General features: G+C 42.0%; 1 protein-coding gene across 2 annotated transcripts in view; it reads left to right on the top strand.

The window, feature by feature from the left end:
- The first annotated feature begins 2,262 nt into the window (after positions 1-2,262).
- The window catches only part of Stim2 (stromal interaction molecule 2), a 125,732-nt gene continuing 111,317 nt past the window's right edge, over positions 2,263-16,677 (top strand). Inside the window, exon 1 of one of the 2 annotated variants that reach the window (XM_039091560.2) lies at positions 2,263-2,827. In XM_039091560.2, coding sequence (XP_038947488.1) covers positions 2,479-2,827 — 349 coding nt within the window. In that variant the 5' untranslated portion in view covers positions 2,263-2,478. The remainder of the gene's footprint in view (positions 2,828-16,677) is intronic. The other variant, NM_001105750.2, reaches the window with a different exon arrangement.

Below are 16,677 nucleotides of genomic sequence, written 5' to 3'. Positions count from 1 at the left end.
AAGGGAGAGGGGTTTCAGGAAGATTTTGATGGGATTTGGCTAGAGAAGGGCAGGCAGGAAGCTCTAGGTTGTTAGGGAAAGAGAATGTGATTATCACCCCTCAAGCCCTGTGTTCATGTGTGGCTTGCAGGTAAAATTCTGTATCTGTAATTCTACGGATGGGATATTTTTTTTCTTCAATGTAATGGACTTGCCTGTTAGTTAGGCCTACGTTATGATGCAGTGGGGCAGCATACTCCTCTGAGTAACAGTGTGCACCATGGCTGCTCAGTTTAATAGTCAGAAACTTCGGTACCCATAAAATAGATATATATGATAGTTTCTAGCCCGCGTCCTTCTGAGAGAGGCCTCTATAGTGAATGGTGGTTCCCACCACTAGAGAGACATAAACGTTTATGACTCTGAATCCAATACTGTGCTTCAGTGCCTGTGCCCTATCTTTGAAATCGTATGTTATCTTTGTTTAAAGAACCCCAGGCCAGTGGATTGCTAACTTTTCCTGGCTTTATATTGTTATTGCTGTACACAGTTTGTACCACTCACTTTGGTAATTGATTCCTTGTCATAACCTTGTAAGAACCTATAGTTATTTAATAGACAAATTTTATCTCCCATCCAAGATGGTAAAGTTCTCTAGGAAAGGACTGTTAGTAATCTTCTAGCTTCTAGTTTTGACTTATTTGACATTTTCAAGTGCTTCCTTGTCTACTGAATATAATACTCCACCGTATAATACTTTGCTTGGCATACATTAGGTGTTCAGTAAATATTGATGAATTAAGTGATGCCTCCTGTAGAGTAGGAAAAGAACTTGTTTACTTCCTGGTTTTCCGGTGCCTAGCAGTACTGTCTACTCAGCAAACACATGACTTCACTGCCTTTCAGCAAGCAAAATAGAATCTTACTGTTGCCCTGTAAGGAACTGCCTCACCCTCCAACATGATGCTCCAGTGAAGAATGCCAAGAAATAATTGTGGTCGATTAGCCTCATTATTATTCCTGATTCTTTTCTGCAGTGTGTATCTGCCTCTTCTGCTATGAGTGATATCTGAAGTTCTTTTGGTCAAGTTTCCTAAAGAATTGTTTTGGAGGCTAATTTGACTTCTGGAACAAAATAATCTAAACTTCAAGCCGACAGTGAAATCCAACAGTAGCCAGACCTATGTTCTTAACAATCCTAGCTACAAGATCCTAAATATGTATGTGTGTTTAACACCTCCTATTACATTTCAAAAGTTTTCTGAAGAAATGCTTTGATATGGGTTTCTGAGGTATGTAGCTCCAGTCTGAGTGCCATTCACATGGGTCATATCCTAGGCACTCCCACCACAATTAAAAAAAAACTAAAAAATAAAACAAACAACAATAACAACAACATAGTCCTAATGGCAATTACTTGGACAAAACATATTCTGTTATTTCCTCCCTTTGGACCAATTAAACCTGTCTGGAGCAGAATTTGTAAGAATGCACAAAACTTTGCTTCATTGCGGATAAGCGAAATGGTCAGGTCTATGTTGTAGTTGGGGCAACCTGTTCAGCTGGCATCGTTTACAGAAGGCGTGGGATGTGAGGAAAATGGCGATGACTGCCCGCAATATCAGCAAGAAGAATAGTAAAAAGCTAGAGCAAATTATTTGAACATTTCCATCCAGTAGTTGATAAATCGGGCCATGTCCACTTACTAGCTATGGGTCAGTGGGTTAAGCTATCTTAACATTTCAGGGCTTGGATTTTGTCACTTGTAAAATGGCGATGAGAAGGATGAGTTACACTATGCCACTGTAAATTGCTTAGAGAAATTCCTAGCACGCTGGCACAAGGTAAGCGCTTTGCCAAATGTTTGTAAAGTAAATACAAGGATAGGCTGGGTAACCCTTCCCTTCTACAAAGCTGGCAACTGGTAAGCCCCACCAACATCCAAGTCTGGGGGGCCGCTGTTTCCTACTGCAAGGTTTTTTCTGTCCCACCGGGTAAAGCACTCAGAGTATCAGCGACGTCGACTGGCTTTATCCAGGTCCCCAGGCTGCCCATCATCGGATCACTGCGTGGGCGAGACACAGGCCTTCCTCCAGCTCTGGTTCTTTGGCTCCTAAAGCTCCGCCTGGGCCGCTGTCCCGCACCCCGCCCACCAGTCTGGAAACGCCCCTAGGGGCGGGGTCTAGAACCGCGCACGCGCAGTACCACCGCATCGCGCCTGCGCAGTGGCGGCGCTGAGGGAGGCGGGGGATTGGTATGAGAGCTAGTGTGTGAGGGGAGGGAGGTGTCCCGGCCGAGCGTGGTACTACGGCGGGCGCCGGCCGGAGGGGGCGGGGGGATGCGCCGCGGCGGCGGCGCGGGCGCTGGGCTGGGGCTTGGCCGCGCCAGAGCAGCGGATCCCGGTGTCGCCGCGGCAGCTGCGCGGGTGTCGCGCCGGGTCGGAAGACGCCGTACCACTGCGCTCCCCCACTTTTTTTTTTTTTTAAATAACCGGAACCAATGAACGCGGCGGGGTGCCGAGCTCCGCGGGCCGCCGGTGAAGGGAGCGGGCTAGCACCCGGCGGGAGTCTGCTTCCGAGGCGACGGGGCCCCGGACAGCTGGCGGCGAGCGAGTGCCCGGCGGCTCCTGTGAGCGCTCCTCCCGCCGCGGCACCCGGCCGGGCCTTGGGCCGCCCTTCCCGACGGCGCTGGGCAGCAATGCTGCTCTTCGGGCTGTTGGTGGCCGGCGTGGCGGACGGATGCGACCTGGTGCCCCGGCACCTCCGCGGGCGGCGCGCGTCGGGGTCGGCCGGAGCGGCTGCGTCTCCTTCGGCTGCGGCTGCCGGCGAGCGCCAGGCGCTGCTGACAGGTGAGGCCGGCGCGGCGACGAGCAGGCTTGGCGGGACTCCCGGCAGGACCCCATCTCCGAGGGGGCGCCTCGCGGTTGCCTTGGCGCCGGTCGTCGCACTTCGGACGCCTTCCTAGTCCACCGACTGGCGCCTCCACTGTGGCTTCTTCGCCTTTTAGTGGGCTCCTGCGAGCTTCCCAGCTGAGCAATGCAGTGGTTTCTCTTTCGTGTTGCCGAAGGGGCCATTGGGGTCTGTAGGGGACTGGGCTCATTTCCCCTCTTCCCAAAGCAGTCGGATAAAGTAGGCGGCAGCAGCAGCCGTAGCAGCAATGCGGTATGGAGTTGGCCTCTGCTGCCTTTGCAAAGGCAGCTGGCAGCTTCTTACCGATTGAGAGCCCGGCGAGCGCCCTGTCCCAGGGGAAGCTGCTGAAGAGATTCTTTGAGAGCCTCAGCACCTAGTGGCACTGGTGGTTCCGTGTTAGTATGAAGAAACGTCAAAGTCTGGTGTGTTTTTGTGGGGGTACGAGGCCGTTTTAAGGGATGGGAAGTATATGCTGTTTGAGAGCATCACTGGGTGACAGCGGGTGCAGAAAGCGCAGCAGGTAACCAGAAACACACCTAAAATTTACCAAGTGCAGGATATTTGTGACGTGGATTTGTGCAGCACAGTTCTGATGGAGTGCACCAGTATCTTTTCAAACACAGAACGTTCTAGCACTTACTGAAAACTTGCAAATACGTTTGGTAAGATTAAGTAGAAAATTGTATGCTTTTAAAGCCTTCATTGTCTTATATAACTGATCTGGTGTGGCTTAAGCAATGATGTAAAGGTCTTGAAATGATTTCCTGGGGCAAAGTGGTGGAGCTAGAGTAACTTATTTTTCTTCCTGCTGTGTTTATTTTTAAGGTAGATCTCCAGGTTTTCTGGAAGAATAGCATTAAAGAGAAACGAGGCGATTCACTGTTAATTTAGCTGCAGTGGTAGCCCAACAGGCGTCTAGTAGTCACTAACAGCTGCTCTGGGAAGTGTTCAGGAGTCTTCAGAGATCTAAGCAGCTTTCCTCTAGAGTTCTGTGACAGGCTATTTCCTGTTGCAGAGAGAAGGACGTTGGTAAGCATTGTCAGGCACTTTGGAAGTCGGAGGGTATAGAACATAATGGTCAGCTTACTTAAGGTACTCAAAAAACTTACCAAATCCTGTTCAGTTGAAACAGGCAAGTCATCACTGACTGCCTTGGATAAAGGATTCTGGAATCATCTTTAGGGACATAGTACTGTATGGAGGGATATATTGGATGGTTTCATGCTCAAAATACGGCAAGTGTAGAAGAAGGGAACAGTGATAAACTGGTTAAGTAGGAGGGTAGGTTGAGGGCTTATTGTCTCCCTTAGGAGTGGAAAAGAATTACTTTGGCTTCTAAGAGGTATAGTAGTGTAGGGTTTTTTTGTTTGTTTGTTTGTTTGTTTTGGTAGAAATGTTTAATTAGTAGACAATTACGTAATGCCTTAACAAATGTGATTGGCAGAAAGTCGTGATTTAGAACTTGGTGTTTATTGACTATTCTCACAAGTATGTTATACTGAGAACATCAAGAAATAAGCGCAGATGGAATTTTAATAAGCTGTAACCCTTTTAATTTTCTCTGTAGTTATTTATGGCACAGTTGAAAAGACAGGGTGATTCTTAGTGGGAAAAGTCATCACACAAAGTGAAGTTGTGCTGCAGTGCTTTTAAGTAAAGTTGCTGAAATGTTGGCCTCAGAATTATTTCTGTTCATCTCAAGTTTTTTCCCCTTATGTTCGAATAGTAATTTTACAAAGTTAAACATTTCCACTTAAAGTTTCAGATTATAATACTGCACAGTATCTAAGTTGAGTAATAGAATTTTAATAAGTTTATGAAAATACAGTCAGTAGGGCTGGTGTTTAGGGAAATGTAGATTGAAAAATCACTGGTGAAATTAGAATATGTTGAAAATTGCTTTGAGTTGTACGACCTCTGTAGGGCCCATTTTCGTTTAATAGTTTTTGTGAGTAATTTTCTTTTATGGTTCCATTTGTTTTATTTGTTAAACCTGGGACATAAAGGATGGTGACACCTCACACTTGAGGGAGTGGAGCCACAGACAAACCCTGTTACATTCCAGACTGTGTTAATGGATGGATAGAGACATGGGCATAGGAGAGAGCTACATTTTATGTGGATTTTGAAATTTGAAAACTTGTGAAAGAACCGGGATACAGTATTTCTCGGTGCTTCCCTGTGAAAGTGGCTGTTCCATTGTTGGCACGTTTAGTAGTTTCGTAAATTGACGGCCACCCCGCTCTCTGTTTTCCTCTCCAGATTAGTATTTTTAATACTTAGCTGTTAGGAACTTCTGAGGAACTTGCCTCAGTCTAGAACACACCTTTTCACTGAAGCTTACCTCCCAAGGGTTTTATGTTCGTGTATTTTAAAAACAAATTGTCTTTAAGTCTGGCTTGTTCTTAGTTTTGAACAAAAAAAAGTATTCTTGCAGAGATAGGCAATGATACCATCAAAATCAATAGGTCCATTGTCTTAAATGTTTTAGTAATGTAGAACCAGTATTACATAGTAAAACATTTAAATTGTATGTGTGTATATGCATGTATATATTTTTAGTTAAAAAAGTAATTCCCATGATTGAAACCTAATTCAGATTAAGGATTGATGACTGGAAGCAGACAGATTATATTCTAAATCAGCACTTTATGTTTAACATATACAGCATCAATGGTTTGACACAGTGGGGAATGGTTGAGCTCAGCAAAATATTGAAATAATGGTTTCTGAGAAATCATGGAAGGGCAAAAAGTACACAAGCTCTCTCTCTGCCTCATTCTCTGTCTCTGAATGTGTGTGTGTGTGTGTGTGTGTGTGTGTGTGTGTGTGTGTGCGTGTGTGTGTGTGCGTGTGTGCAGAAAGCTCAGTGCTCAGTTTGGAAAAATATGTAGAGTAACTGAATAGTATTTTTTTTTTACACATATGCAGACAGCTAATTGTTTCAGATTTTTTACGCAACCAATATTAGCTTTAAAATACTCTATAATTTTAATCAATTACAATAACATTCTTTAGTGCTTATATAACTATTTTATCACTTCATCTATTTGATATATTATAGGAGTATGATATGAAAAATTTTAGGTGTGTCTTTTAGATGTATTAAAATCTCAACAAAACCCACTATTCTTAGTTCAAAGTGTACTACCATTTTGAAGGGCTACTTTATCCAGAAGTGTTAAAAACGCTTACGCTGTGGGGCTTTGACTAATTTAGCTGGGAATTTTTCAGATTATCTTTGGAAAAATATTAATCCAATCCTTTAATTGTCCCTCGTCTCGCATTCCTAGGACTTATCCCATAGACACTGCCTTGTGAATGTCATTTTTGAGTGGTTGGCTGGGGTGTGCTGTACACATGCCGCCTTGAGTCATGCCTGTGTTGCTGCTTACATTGTGACAGCAGACTGTTTTCCAGAATCTTCTTTTGATGCCTTCCTGCTGTTCTGTTTCCTTTGGCTGTTGCTGCATTTATGTTGAATAGTCAGCCACAGGACTAAAAAACCTGCTTCTGTCTATTTGAGCTTCATCTATTCTGCATGTTTAACATTATCTGTAAGTTTGTTTAGAAACAGCCCATTTCTTGCTAGTCTTTATAAGACTTTCAGGAGTCCCACGGGTCGCTGTTGATGATCTTATAGCCCAGGAGAACTCAGAAGTGCCAATTGGAAATGAGGGATTAAGATTTAGCGGTCTTTGAAACAAAAAGGATAAATGTAGAGATGATTTGCTGATGGTTTAATTTGTGTTTGGATTAATGCTAATGTTTTTAGGTCAATTCAGACTTATAAGTAACTACCAACCATTTGGATATTGGGTAGTCATTTTAATATGAGGTGAATACTTTCAGAATTATGCTTGCAGTTCTGTATTTATGCATATAGTAATGAAATTATACAGTGGCTGAATGAATGTTAAAATAGCAACTAGTAATAATTAGCAAACCACCTTTGATGTTCATTAGTTTGGACCAAGTTAGGAACTAACTAGGTGGTTATTTTTAATTTGATAAGTTTTATCAACCAAGCAATTATTAAATACTTTGCAGAGATAGCAAACTAGGAATGTGAACAAAGAAGAGTCTGCCTGTGGGGAACTCAGACTTGCACAGGCCCGGGAATAACAGTTACATTAACTAAACCTATTACTAGGTTCCATACTGTGCTAACTGCTTCCGGTGAATCCGTGTTTTTAGGAGGTTAACCCTGTCAAGCAATACTTTCATAGAAGACATGAGAAAATGGAAGCCTTATGATCTCAGGCTCTTACCCACAATTTCATGTTATGTGTTGAACTGGGTTTCTTTGATTACAAAGCTTTGCTTTTTTTTAGCTTACATGTTGTATATGCTTATACATATGAACAAGGTGACCCCAAGGTTGGTTAGCATAATGGAGTGCAAACTTTGGGGGAAGAAGGAAGCTTTTGTAGAATTTGAGGTAGGCCTTGGTATGTATACTTCATATAGAGGTAAATGAAAGTCTTCCAGGAGAGGCAAATATAAGAATAAGGAGGAAGGTAATTGTTTTCAGAGGTATGCCTAGTGTGTGTGTAGAGAAAATCAGCATCTAAAATTGGATTTCTCAGCCCATGTGCTAAGTAATATGGAAAAGTTTCGTAAAAATTTCTTGACACATTGATTTTGCTGGTTAACTAGGAAAACAAAACAAAAAAATTATAATTGAAAACACATAAAATGCTGTGTGTACATACTGTGCAGAATGTAAATTTACTTCAGTGTTTAGGGCAAATCAGAAGACATTTTGAATAACTTGAGAGTTTTGTTTATAAACTCTGAGTCGTCTATTCTGTCATTAAGAGGGAGAGGAGCTGTGATATTTGAGCATCAGAATGACCTGTGTTTGAGAAAGGGAGTCTGGGTAGGTGGAAGTAAGCAGATGAAGGTGGGAAGGAGGCAGTTAGCAAGCAATACAGGAGGAGAAGACTTGAAGGCTTAAGTTGTTCCGTGGCTCTGAAAGCCAGTTTTAGAAAGTTGGTTCTTTCTTGGGTTAGATAGGAGCCTGGCTGCTATCTTTTAATCTCACTTAGAATGACTTAGATTAGTACAAGCCTTTAAAACTCCCAGAAGAAACATGGCATCTTTTTTTTCTCTTCAAGTATGCCTATTTATTACTTCAAAATTAATACTTGTATGATTTAGCTTCTATGATGATTAACAAAGTAATTAACAAGAAAATACCACAAATACACTTGCTAACTGTCTGATGAACCAAAACCCTGATAGCTAAAGGTAACATATTATGTTTATATAAATCTTTTCATTCTATGTTTCAGTCTGCATGTTTCTTCTGTATTAAAGAGTGACTGTCCAGATTGAGCTGGAGGTATCCAGGATCCTCTGTGAGCAATAGTCTTTAAGTACTGGCCCATTATTTGTCTCAAAAACACCCATTGAATTTCCTGTGTGAGGTTCAAGCCTGGTTTTAGATGATGATCTCTAACACCAAATTTGCTGTCTTCGTCCTGATCTCAGGATCTGTAGGATGTGTGTGACACACACACACACACACACACACACACACACACACACACACACGCTCAGTCTTTCTTGACACTTTCTAGTCTGACTTCCAGTAAACGTTTCCATTGACTGGTTTCTTTGTTGCTGATTTTAAGGATGGTTCTCTCCTAAATCTCAGTTCTCAATATTGTGTTCTTCAAGCTGAACATTTCCTCCTCAGAGAACTTCATTACTAGGAAAGTTCTACTGGGGTAGGGAACCCCAGGCCAATGATTGATTTAACTTTTGGCTTTATTTCATTTGGCCCTTGCAGTGCAGCTGCACAGCCATCATGGCCACTATCCTCAGAATACTTTTCTTCCAGCTAGGCTTTGTCAATCATGTAATTTTCAGAGAACTAACTTAGATTACACGGAAAGGCGGGGGGTGGGGTGGAGAATGTTAATAGTGAGGATTGAGTGTTCTTAAAACAGTGGTAATCACCTCTCCCCAGTCCAGCTTTTCCCATAGGCCCGGGGAGCCTCCAAGCCTGACCAGAAGTTTACTGGGATGGGCCTTCTCTGAGTGCTGCTTGCATGTGAGCTGGTCTCTGTGTGCGATGCAGATCTTGCACATGAGCTGGTCTCTGTGTGCGCTGCAGGTCTTGCACGTGAGCTGGCGTTTATGTGCACTGCAGATCTTGCATGTGAACTGGTCTCTGTGTGCGCTGCAGATCTTGCACATGAACTGGTCTCTGTGTGCGCTGCAGATCTTGCACGTGAGCTGGTCTTTATGTGCGCTGCAGATCTTGCATGTGCGCTAGTCTTTATGTGTGTTGCACATCTTGGCCTCTGTGCAACTGTTTAGCCTCCAGTTATTTTCACTTTCTCTGCCTCTCTCTGATCTTCTTGAACTTCCCATTATGTAAATGAAACACTTCAGAAACTCTTACTGAGTTAAGTGCTGGGTTTTTAGTTTAAAAATTTCTTGCAGTGTATCTCCTATTTACATGATTTCTGAGTATTAAACAATCTCATTAAAGAATCTTTGGAGTAAGGACGGTCAATGATTTGTGTTTGTCAAGTGATTTTCAGTGCTTGAATTTTGTTCTTTCTTTGACAGGGTCTTTTTGCAGCTTAATTGAGTCTTTTTTCATTAGGCTAGTCTTGGGGTCCAGATGCTCTCCTAATCCTCCTGCTTTTACCTCCCAAGTGGGGTTACAGGCATGTGGCACAACTGCCCACCCCTTTTGTTAAGTTTCATCTGCTAGTCAACATATTTTACACTTTGCAGACCCATGTTTTCCTTCCTCCACTGTTTCTCTTTCCCTTTAAAACCACCCGATGCTGGGTCCCAAGATGATCTTGACCCACCCCTTTACTATTATTCTCTACCAGTAAACAGCTGACCTTTTCCATTAAAGGAGGGTGTTCTCACTTGTGTCATCTCTGAGGTCTTCTGCTTTGCCACATGTATTCATTGTATTAATCCTTGCTACTTTCTTCTTGGTTCTAATTAAAATTTATATATATATTTAAATTGCAGTGATAGATGCCTTATGTAATTTGCATTTGCGAATTTGTTGTCTGATGTGCATTCAGACCATAGGTTTGTAAGGATAGGTCTGAGGAAGAACTAAGGGAGATTAAAGGGAAAAGCCAGATGGACATGTGCATATAATTTTAAACACTATTTAACTACTGTTGTGTGGTAGCCATGACTTGAGGAACTAGTTACATAAAGATGCTGTGGTTTGCTTTAAAAAAATTATTGTAGGAACAATAAACCAGAAACTTGGCCAGGAATTTTTTACACAATATAAGAAGTGTTAATTCGGGGTTGTGGATTTAGCTCAGTGGTAGAGTGCTTGCCTAGGAAGCGCAAGGCCCTGGGTTCGGTCCCCAGCTCGGGGGGGGGGGGGGGGGGGGGAAGAAGTGTTAATTTTGTAGTTTACCTGTTTACATCGCTATGCTTACCAGAAATACATTTTAGCGATATCTGTGCTTTCATGTTCTTTTTCAGCATTTTTCAGAGTAGCCAAGATGTAGAAACAACTTAAAACTTCATCTGTTGATGAAGAATGGGTAAAGAAGATATGACATATGTGCATATATACATAGACAGTGGGGTTTGTTCAGCCATTGAAGGAACAATTCTGCTATTTGTGGAAGTATTCATGAACCTGGAAAGCATTCTGGTAAATAAAACAATCCAGACACAGAAAGGCAAATACTCCATGGTCTCTAAAAATGTCAACCATAGTAGAATGGAGGTTACTAAATCACTTGAGGTTTCATGAGTAGTCTCATTTCATACCAGAACTGAAGGTACAGATGTGAGATAATTGATACATTGACCAGCCTGATTACCCTTATCAAACCGAGTAGTGCACCTAAAAGAGCCATGAATCCTTCGGTTGTCAAGCGTACCTCATTAAAGTTTTAAAGAGTGTAGTATTTAATAGGATTATTTTTATTTTTTGGTGCTGTACATTTCCACCCCAATTTCGGCAGCTGGGATGTAGCCAGGATCTTGCCAGTGCTAGGCGAGCTCATTACCAAGGAGCTATACTTGCAGCCCCTTCAGGAATACGATGGGATGTAAGCAAACACAAACTTCAGTGGTTTACCAGGCATCAGGTTTCAGTGAGAAGTTTTGCCTTTCAAGATCAGGAAGATACCCTGCCCTGAAGTCTGTTAGAGCTGTACCTACTTAAAGACTGATGATACAATGTGATAAAGGTATGAGGAGATGCTGTTTCCTGAGGTAAATAGATGTTTTGTTTCTTAGAGTGGAACAGAGCATGTGAGTTGGGTGGATAGGAGAGGGAGGGTACGTAGTTTGAGAGGAGGAAGCTCTGAAGAAGGGATACATTGGCTCATGAGAATGCAGGACGTGACTGTATGGCAGATATCCTGATGACTGACAGTCAGTGCTGAGCCTGCGGACAGTGTACCAACATTCACATTTAGACGTGGAGCTCAGATTTTTGGCAGCAATTTTGCAAGTCTTATCTCATTTAACACTCACAGAATCCTTACTGAGCATAGTAAATGTTACATATAATGGGAATCTAGCTACCTTGAAATCTTCCAGTACCAAGTATAATTGAAGTTAAATCAGGGAATGAGGCTGGAGAAACAACAGAATTAGATATTCTAAGTAGTGCAAAAGAAGGTCTTTATTGTCCACTGGCCTTTGAATTATATCTTCATTTTATTAATAATCAGAATTTTTTTTTTGTGAAGTATTCTGAAGTTTAAAAGGTTTAAAAACCCAGTGAGATATCTGCAATGTGCTGTAAAAAGTCAGTATCCTCAGAAGATGGGAGTTTCTGTTTGGGTTTTGTTTTTGTGAATATTCTTATGGGATGGAATGTGGTTTTAAGAATAATAGTTTTATATGGGGTATCAGTTTGTTCTCCTTTTGTAGAATGTGATTTGTCTGTAGACCATAGCCTGTTTTTATAAGTTTGAATCACAGTCTGATAGTGATTATAATTATAGGTATGGGACTTAACTTGTTGGTGACTGAATTTTCATTTATTTAGAATATAGTTTGAAGAACAAATGGGTTATTGATCTGCAAAAAGTGTTTAATGTAGCGCCTGGCAAGTGTACGTTATTCAGTTGTTAATGCCATTTCGCCTTTTGTCTATAGATGCAGATGCAGGATCATTGTAGAAATGTGCCGAAGTGTTAGTAATGTGCTTTTTGTTATTTTTATGTATCTACCTGTGCAGTCCTGGGAGGAGACACCTGCCCTTGCATGCTACTACTCTACTGCATTCCCAGCCCTTTTGTGGCATTAAAAATAAATAAATATGAGGCTGGGATAATAGCTCAATCTATAAGGAAGTTACTTGCAAGCAGGCGTTCCATCATTGGAACTGGTGTAAATCTATTGTTGTGGCATGTACTTGTAATCCCAGCACTGGGAGGGAGAGACTGGTGAGGATCCCCGGGGTAGCTGGCCTACCAGCCTAGGCTACTTAGTAAGCGCTAGTTTATTGAAAGACACTATCTCAAAAAAGTAGGTAGACAGAGCCTGTGGTTTAACCTCTGACTTACAGGGATGTACACACCTGAGTGTAACACACACACACACACACACACACACACAAACACACACACACACACACACACACACACACACACACACACACACACACACACGGAGGGATGGTCAGAAGGAGGGAGGGAGCGGTGGAGGGGGAGGGAGGGGGAGGGGAGGGAGGGGGGAGGGAGGGAGAGAGGAAAAATGACAGTATCATTGAAGACACTTCTGTGATCTAAATAACCAGATCATTAATGGTCTGGGACTGCCAGAGCCTGGGTAGTGTTAAGGAATTCACAATTACAGCATGGATCAGGGAAGAGCTTTTGGCAGATAGTAGCTGGGAGGGATTACATTTTTCATTGAGGTGACTACTTGTAGGATGCCCTGTGAGAATGCAGGCCACACTAATTGGATGGTGTGGGATATTAAAAATAACTATAGTGAAAGCATGAAGTTGGGAGAAGTCTGGGGGAAGCTGGAGAAGATGATTGTATACATGTGTGAAATTATCAAAAAAGTTACAAGATTACAGAAAAGTGAAACTAATTATAGCTAGGGAAATCACAAGGTACTGGAATATTTTCTAAGAAATTAGTTGACTCTTTTGCTAAGTTATTTTGTGTCTATTTTATTTTATTGTTTGTGGTGTTAGACCTTGCACACTGAGCTACTCCCCAGTTTATCTTTGTCCTTTAATCTAACCAAAAGACTTTCCAGTATTTTGTAGTTGGAAGGAATGTCAGCAACACAACCTTTAATTTCTGAGCTTAGAAGTTTATTATAGAAAATTTAAAAAATAGGGAAAATAAACTAAAAAACACATTCATTTTAACCACTGGTAGTCGCTCTAAAGGCAATTTTTTAACACTTAAAATGTGTATTTTTGTATGTATTTAGTAATAACCTTAGAGAATGATTTAGAAAAAAAATTTCTTGGAGTTGGAGATTGATCCCCAGGGCCTTCCCAGACTGTGCGTGTCCTCAGGAGTGATTTTAAGTGTGAAATCAGTGAGTACTGTCAGATATATTGTAGGCTTATGGAAGTGTTGGGAGCACTGATGAATAAGATTGTAAGGCTCATGTGCTCTTAGAACTTACATTACTATTTAAATTGGGAAGATAACTAATATCTTACAATTATGAGATGTACCTGTTAAGAGTAAAAGAGAATACATGAAATAGAAAATAGATGGCTGAGATGTTATGGCGGACACCTGTTACTTTAGGTGAGTGTGCTAAGCGTCTAAGAAATTCATATTAAGAACATTTATATATACCCCCTCCTGCATGTTTGTGGTTGTTTCCTCTCACCTCCAATTGTAGGGATTGAACTGAGTTGACAGTCTTGGTAGCATGCAATCTCACTGGTTGGATAGTTATATTTTTAGTACAATATATTTGCATTTATTTTTTTAATATTTTTTGGTGTGTGTGCGTGTTTGCACTTGTCATCTGCCCAGTGAGGGAATGTCATCTGCCACAAGCTCTTTGCAGTTTGTGCTCTTAGATGCTGATTTGCCTTTACAGCTCTCTGAAGATCATATGTATTCATTTTGTTTTGTTTTGTTTTGATTTTTAGAGACAGGTTCTAACAATGTACTCTGGCCATCCTGTAACTCACTTTATAGACCAGGCTGGCTTCAAACTCATGGTGACTCCCTAGATCTGGAATACAGGGCTTAAAGACCTGTACCACTATGCATGGTTTAAGGTCTTCTTGTTTGTTTTTTCAAGACAGGGTCTCACTATTAACTCTGTAAACTCTGTAAAGCAGGTTGGCCTCAAACTCACAGAGATCCACCTGCCTCTGCAACTCGAGTGCTGGGATGAGTTGAGCACCACCAAGTCTCCTAAGGTCATATTGTTAGTGATGGTAGTTGAAGGGCAAGTTGGCGGGAGTGGGAGAGAGTATTCCACAGGGAGGTAATGATAGAGATTAGACATCCCAAGGTGAGGAAGGATGTGAATTACATGATTTAAATGTCTCATAGGTTGGAGAGATGGTTTAGTCAGTAAAGAGCACACATGTAAAAGCTGGGCATGGAATCATGTTGTGATTCAGGTCTGTGGAGGTGGAGACAGGCAGATCATTGTAGTTCATTGACCAGCTAGACTAGCTGAACCCATGGATGGGCTCCTGGTTCAGTGAGAGACCCTGTCTCAAAAAATAAGGTAGAAAAGCAATCAAGGAAGGCACCAGTGTCAGCCTCTGGACTCCATATGTCAGGGCGCACAGCATAGCCTCAACCCCATGGGCATGTACATGTCTGCATGTGCACCCCTCCCTCCCTCCCTCCCTCCCTCCCTCCCTCCTTCTCTCCCTCCCTCCCTCCTAGTGTGTGTATGTGTGAAAGAGAGAGAGCATGGGCATGTACATATTTCTGCATGTGCACTCACTCTCTCTCTTTCTGTGTGTGTGTGTGTGTGTGTGTGTGTGAGAGAGAGAGAGAGAGAGAGAGAGAGAGAGAGAGAGAGAGAACTGTCTGCTGTCTGCTTTCAGCATATTTAGAGGGGGAAGATCAGCATGAGATCTGGCTGCTGCAGAGAGTAGGGCCAGATGGTACAGAACCTTCTAGATCTTTCCCTGTGTTGAGCTTTTTCAGAGGATAATGGGAAAGATTGAAGCATTTTAAGGAGGGAAATGAAATGATAGGACTCATTTTTGTTGTTGTCTGGCCTGCATAATTTTTTCAGGCCATGATAGAAAATAATAAAATAAAACTGTTTTTAAGTGTATGTTTTTAGTACTGTTAGATCTTTTAAAATTGTTGATTATTACAACTATTTTTGTCCTATAAAACTGAAACTATAGCTGTTAATTCTGTTTCTCCAACTGCTGGTAATTGCCATTTTAATTTTTCGTTTCTGTGAATTTGATACTTAAGGTACTTGATACAAGTAGAATCCTACAGTATCTGCCAACTTGTTACTAACTTACTTGTTACTTGGCTGAGTGTTTTCAAGGTTTAGTTGTACTATAACATGGATAACAGAATTTGAAGGCAGACACTTTATTTTATATGCAGACCACGTTTTCTCCCTCCCTCCCTCCCTCCCTCCCTCCCTCCCTCCCTCCCTCCCTCCCTCCCTCCCTCCCTCCCTCCCTCCATGGACATCTTTTACCTGGTGTAAGTAATGTTGACAACATGACTGTACTGGTTTCTCTGACACCCTGCTTTCAGTTCTTTTTGCTAGTTATCTAGAAGTGGGATTGCTGGATATATATTTTCACTTTTGATGCTCTTCATGCTAATCCATAAGTGGTAGCACCGTTTTACAACCTGACTGTGACAGGTGTGCAGGGTTTCATTTTTTGCATGATTTGAGATCTGTTGGAATGCTGCTGTTTGGAATGCTGGTAGGAAGAATGGTCACAGGGAGATTGTCTAGGCAGGTGATACTCTGTCCCTTTGAGAGTGGTGGTAGACTTAGAGAAGAGGCACTGTTTAGATAGTCTGGAGTTAGGGTTGATTTGGCTTGTGTATGGATTGGGACATTGCTGTGGCAGTAACAGAGGAAATAAAGACCTCTTAGAGTGTGCTGCTTAACATGCCTGAAGACTTGCATGGTGCTCACCATGCTGGCACAACATTTTCCTAGGAGACCCTGGCATATTTCTTCTTATGCCTCATTGGGCAGGCCTGGGTTATCACCGAAGGGAATTAGATACCTTGTTTAGGACAGACATTCACCCTCCTCCAGCTGGGAGGACGGGCTCACTTTAGCAGCATAGTGTTGCCTCCTATGCGAACAAAGTGGAGAGTCTTTGAGGGAATGACACAGACATAATTTGCTTTATGAGCTTAGGAAAAGTATTGTGACTGTTTTGGGGTGGGTGGACTACTATTTAAAGTATCTTAGCTACCTTGAAGGGTTTTGTTGTGAAGATTATATAAAAGAGTGTAAAGTTATCAAGGAATGCTCAGTAAACATCATTTTTTACTTGACTCTTTCCACTTCAACCATATTATGGTTTGTTTGTTTGTGTGTGTGTGTGTGTGTGTGTGTGTGTGTGTGTGTGTGTGTGTGTGAGAGAGAGAGAGAGAGAGAGAGAGAGAGAGAGAGAGAGAGAGCGCGCCCTTATTTCTTTGTATAATACGGTTTATGGTTGTCTAAACAATCTAACACAATCAAACACGAATGCTGTCTTTTTTTTTTTAAGATTTACTTATTTTTATTTTATGTGTCTGAGTGTTTTGCCTGCATGTGTGTCTGCATTATGTGTGCCTGGTGCCTGTAGAGGTCAGAAGTGGGAGTCTGACCTGAT

Source organism: Rattus norvegicus, chromosome 14, assembly GCF_036323735.1.
Source record: "Rattus norvegicus strain BN/NHsdMcwi chromosome 14, GRCr8, whole genome shotgun sequence".
NCBI lineage: Eukaryota > Metazoa > Chordata > Mammalia > Rodentia > Muridae > Rattus > Rattus norvegicus.
This window is presented reverse-complemented; position numbering and strand designations above follow the sequence as displayed.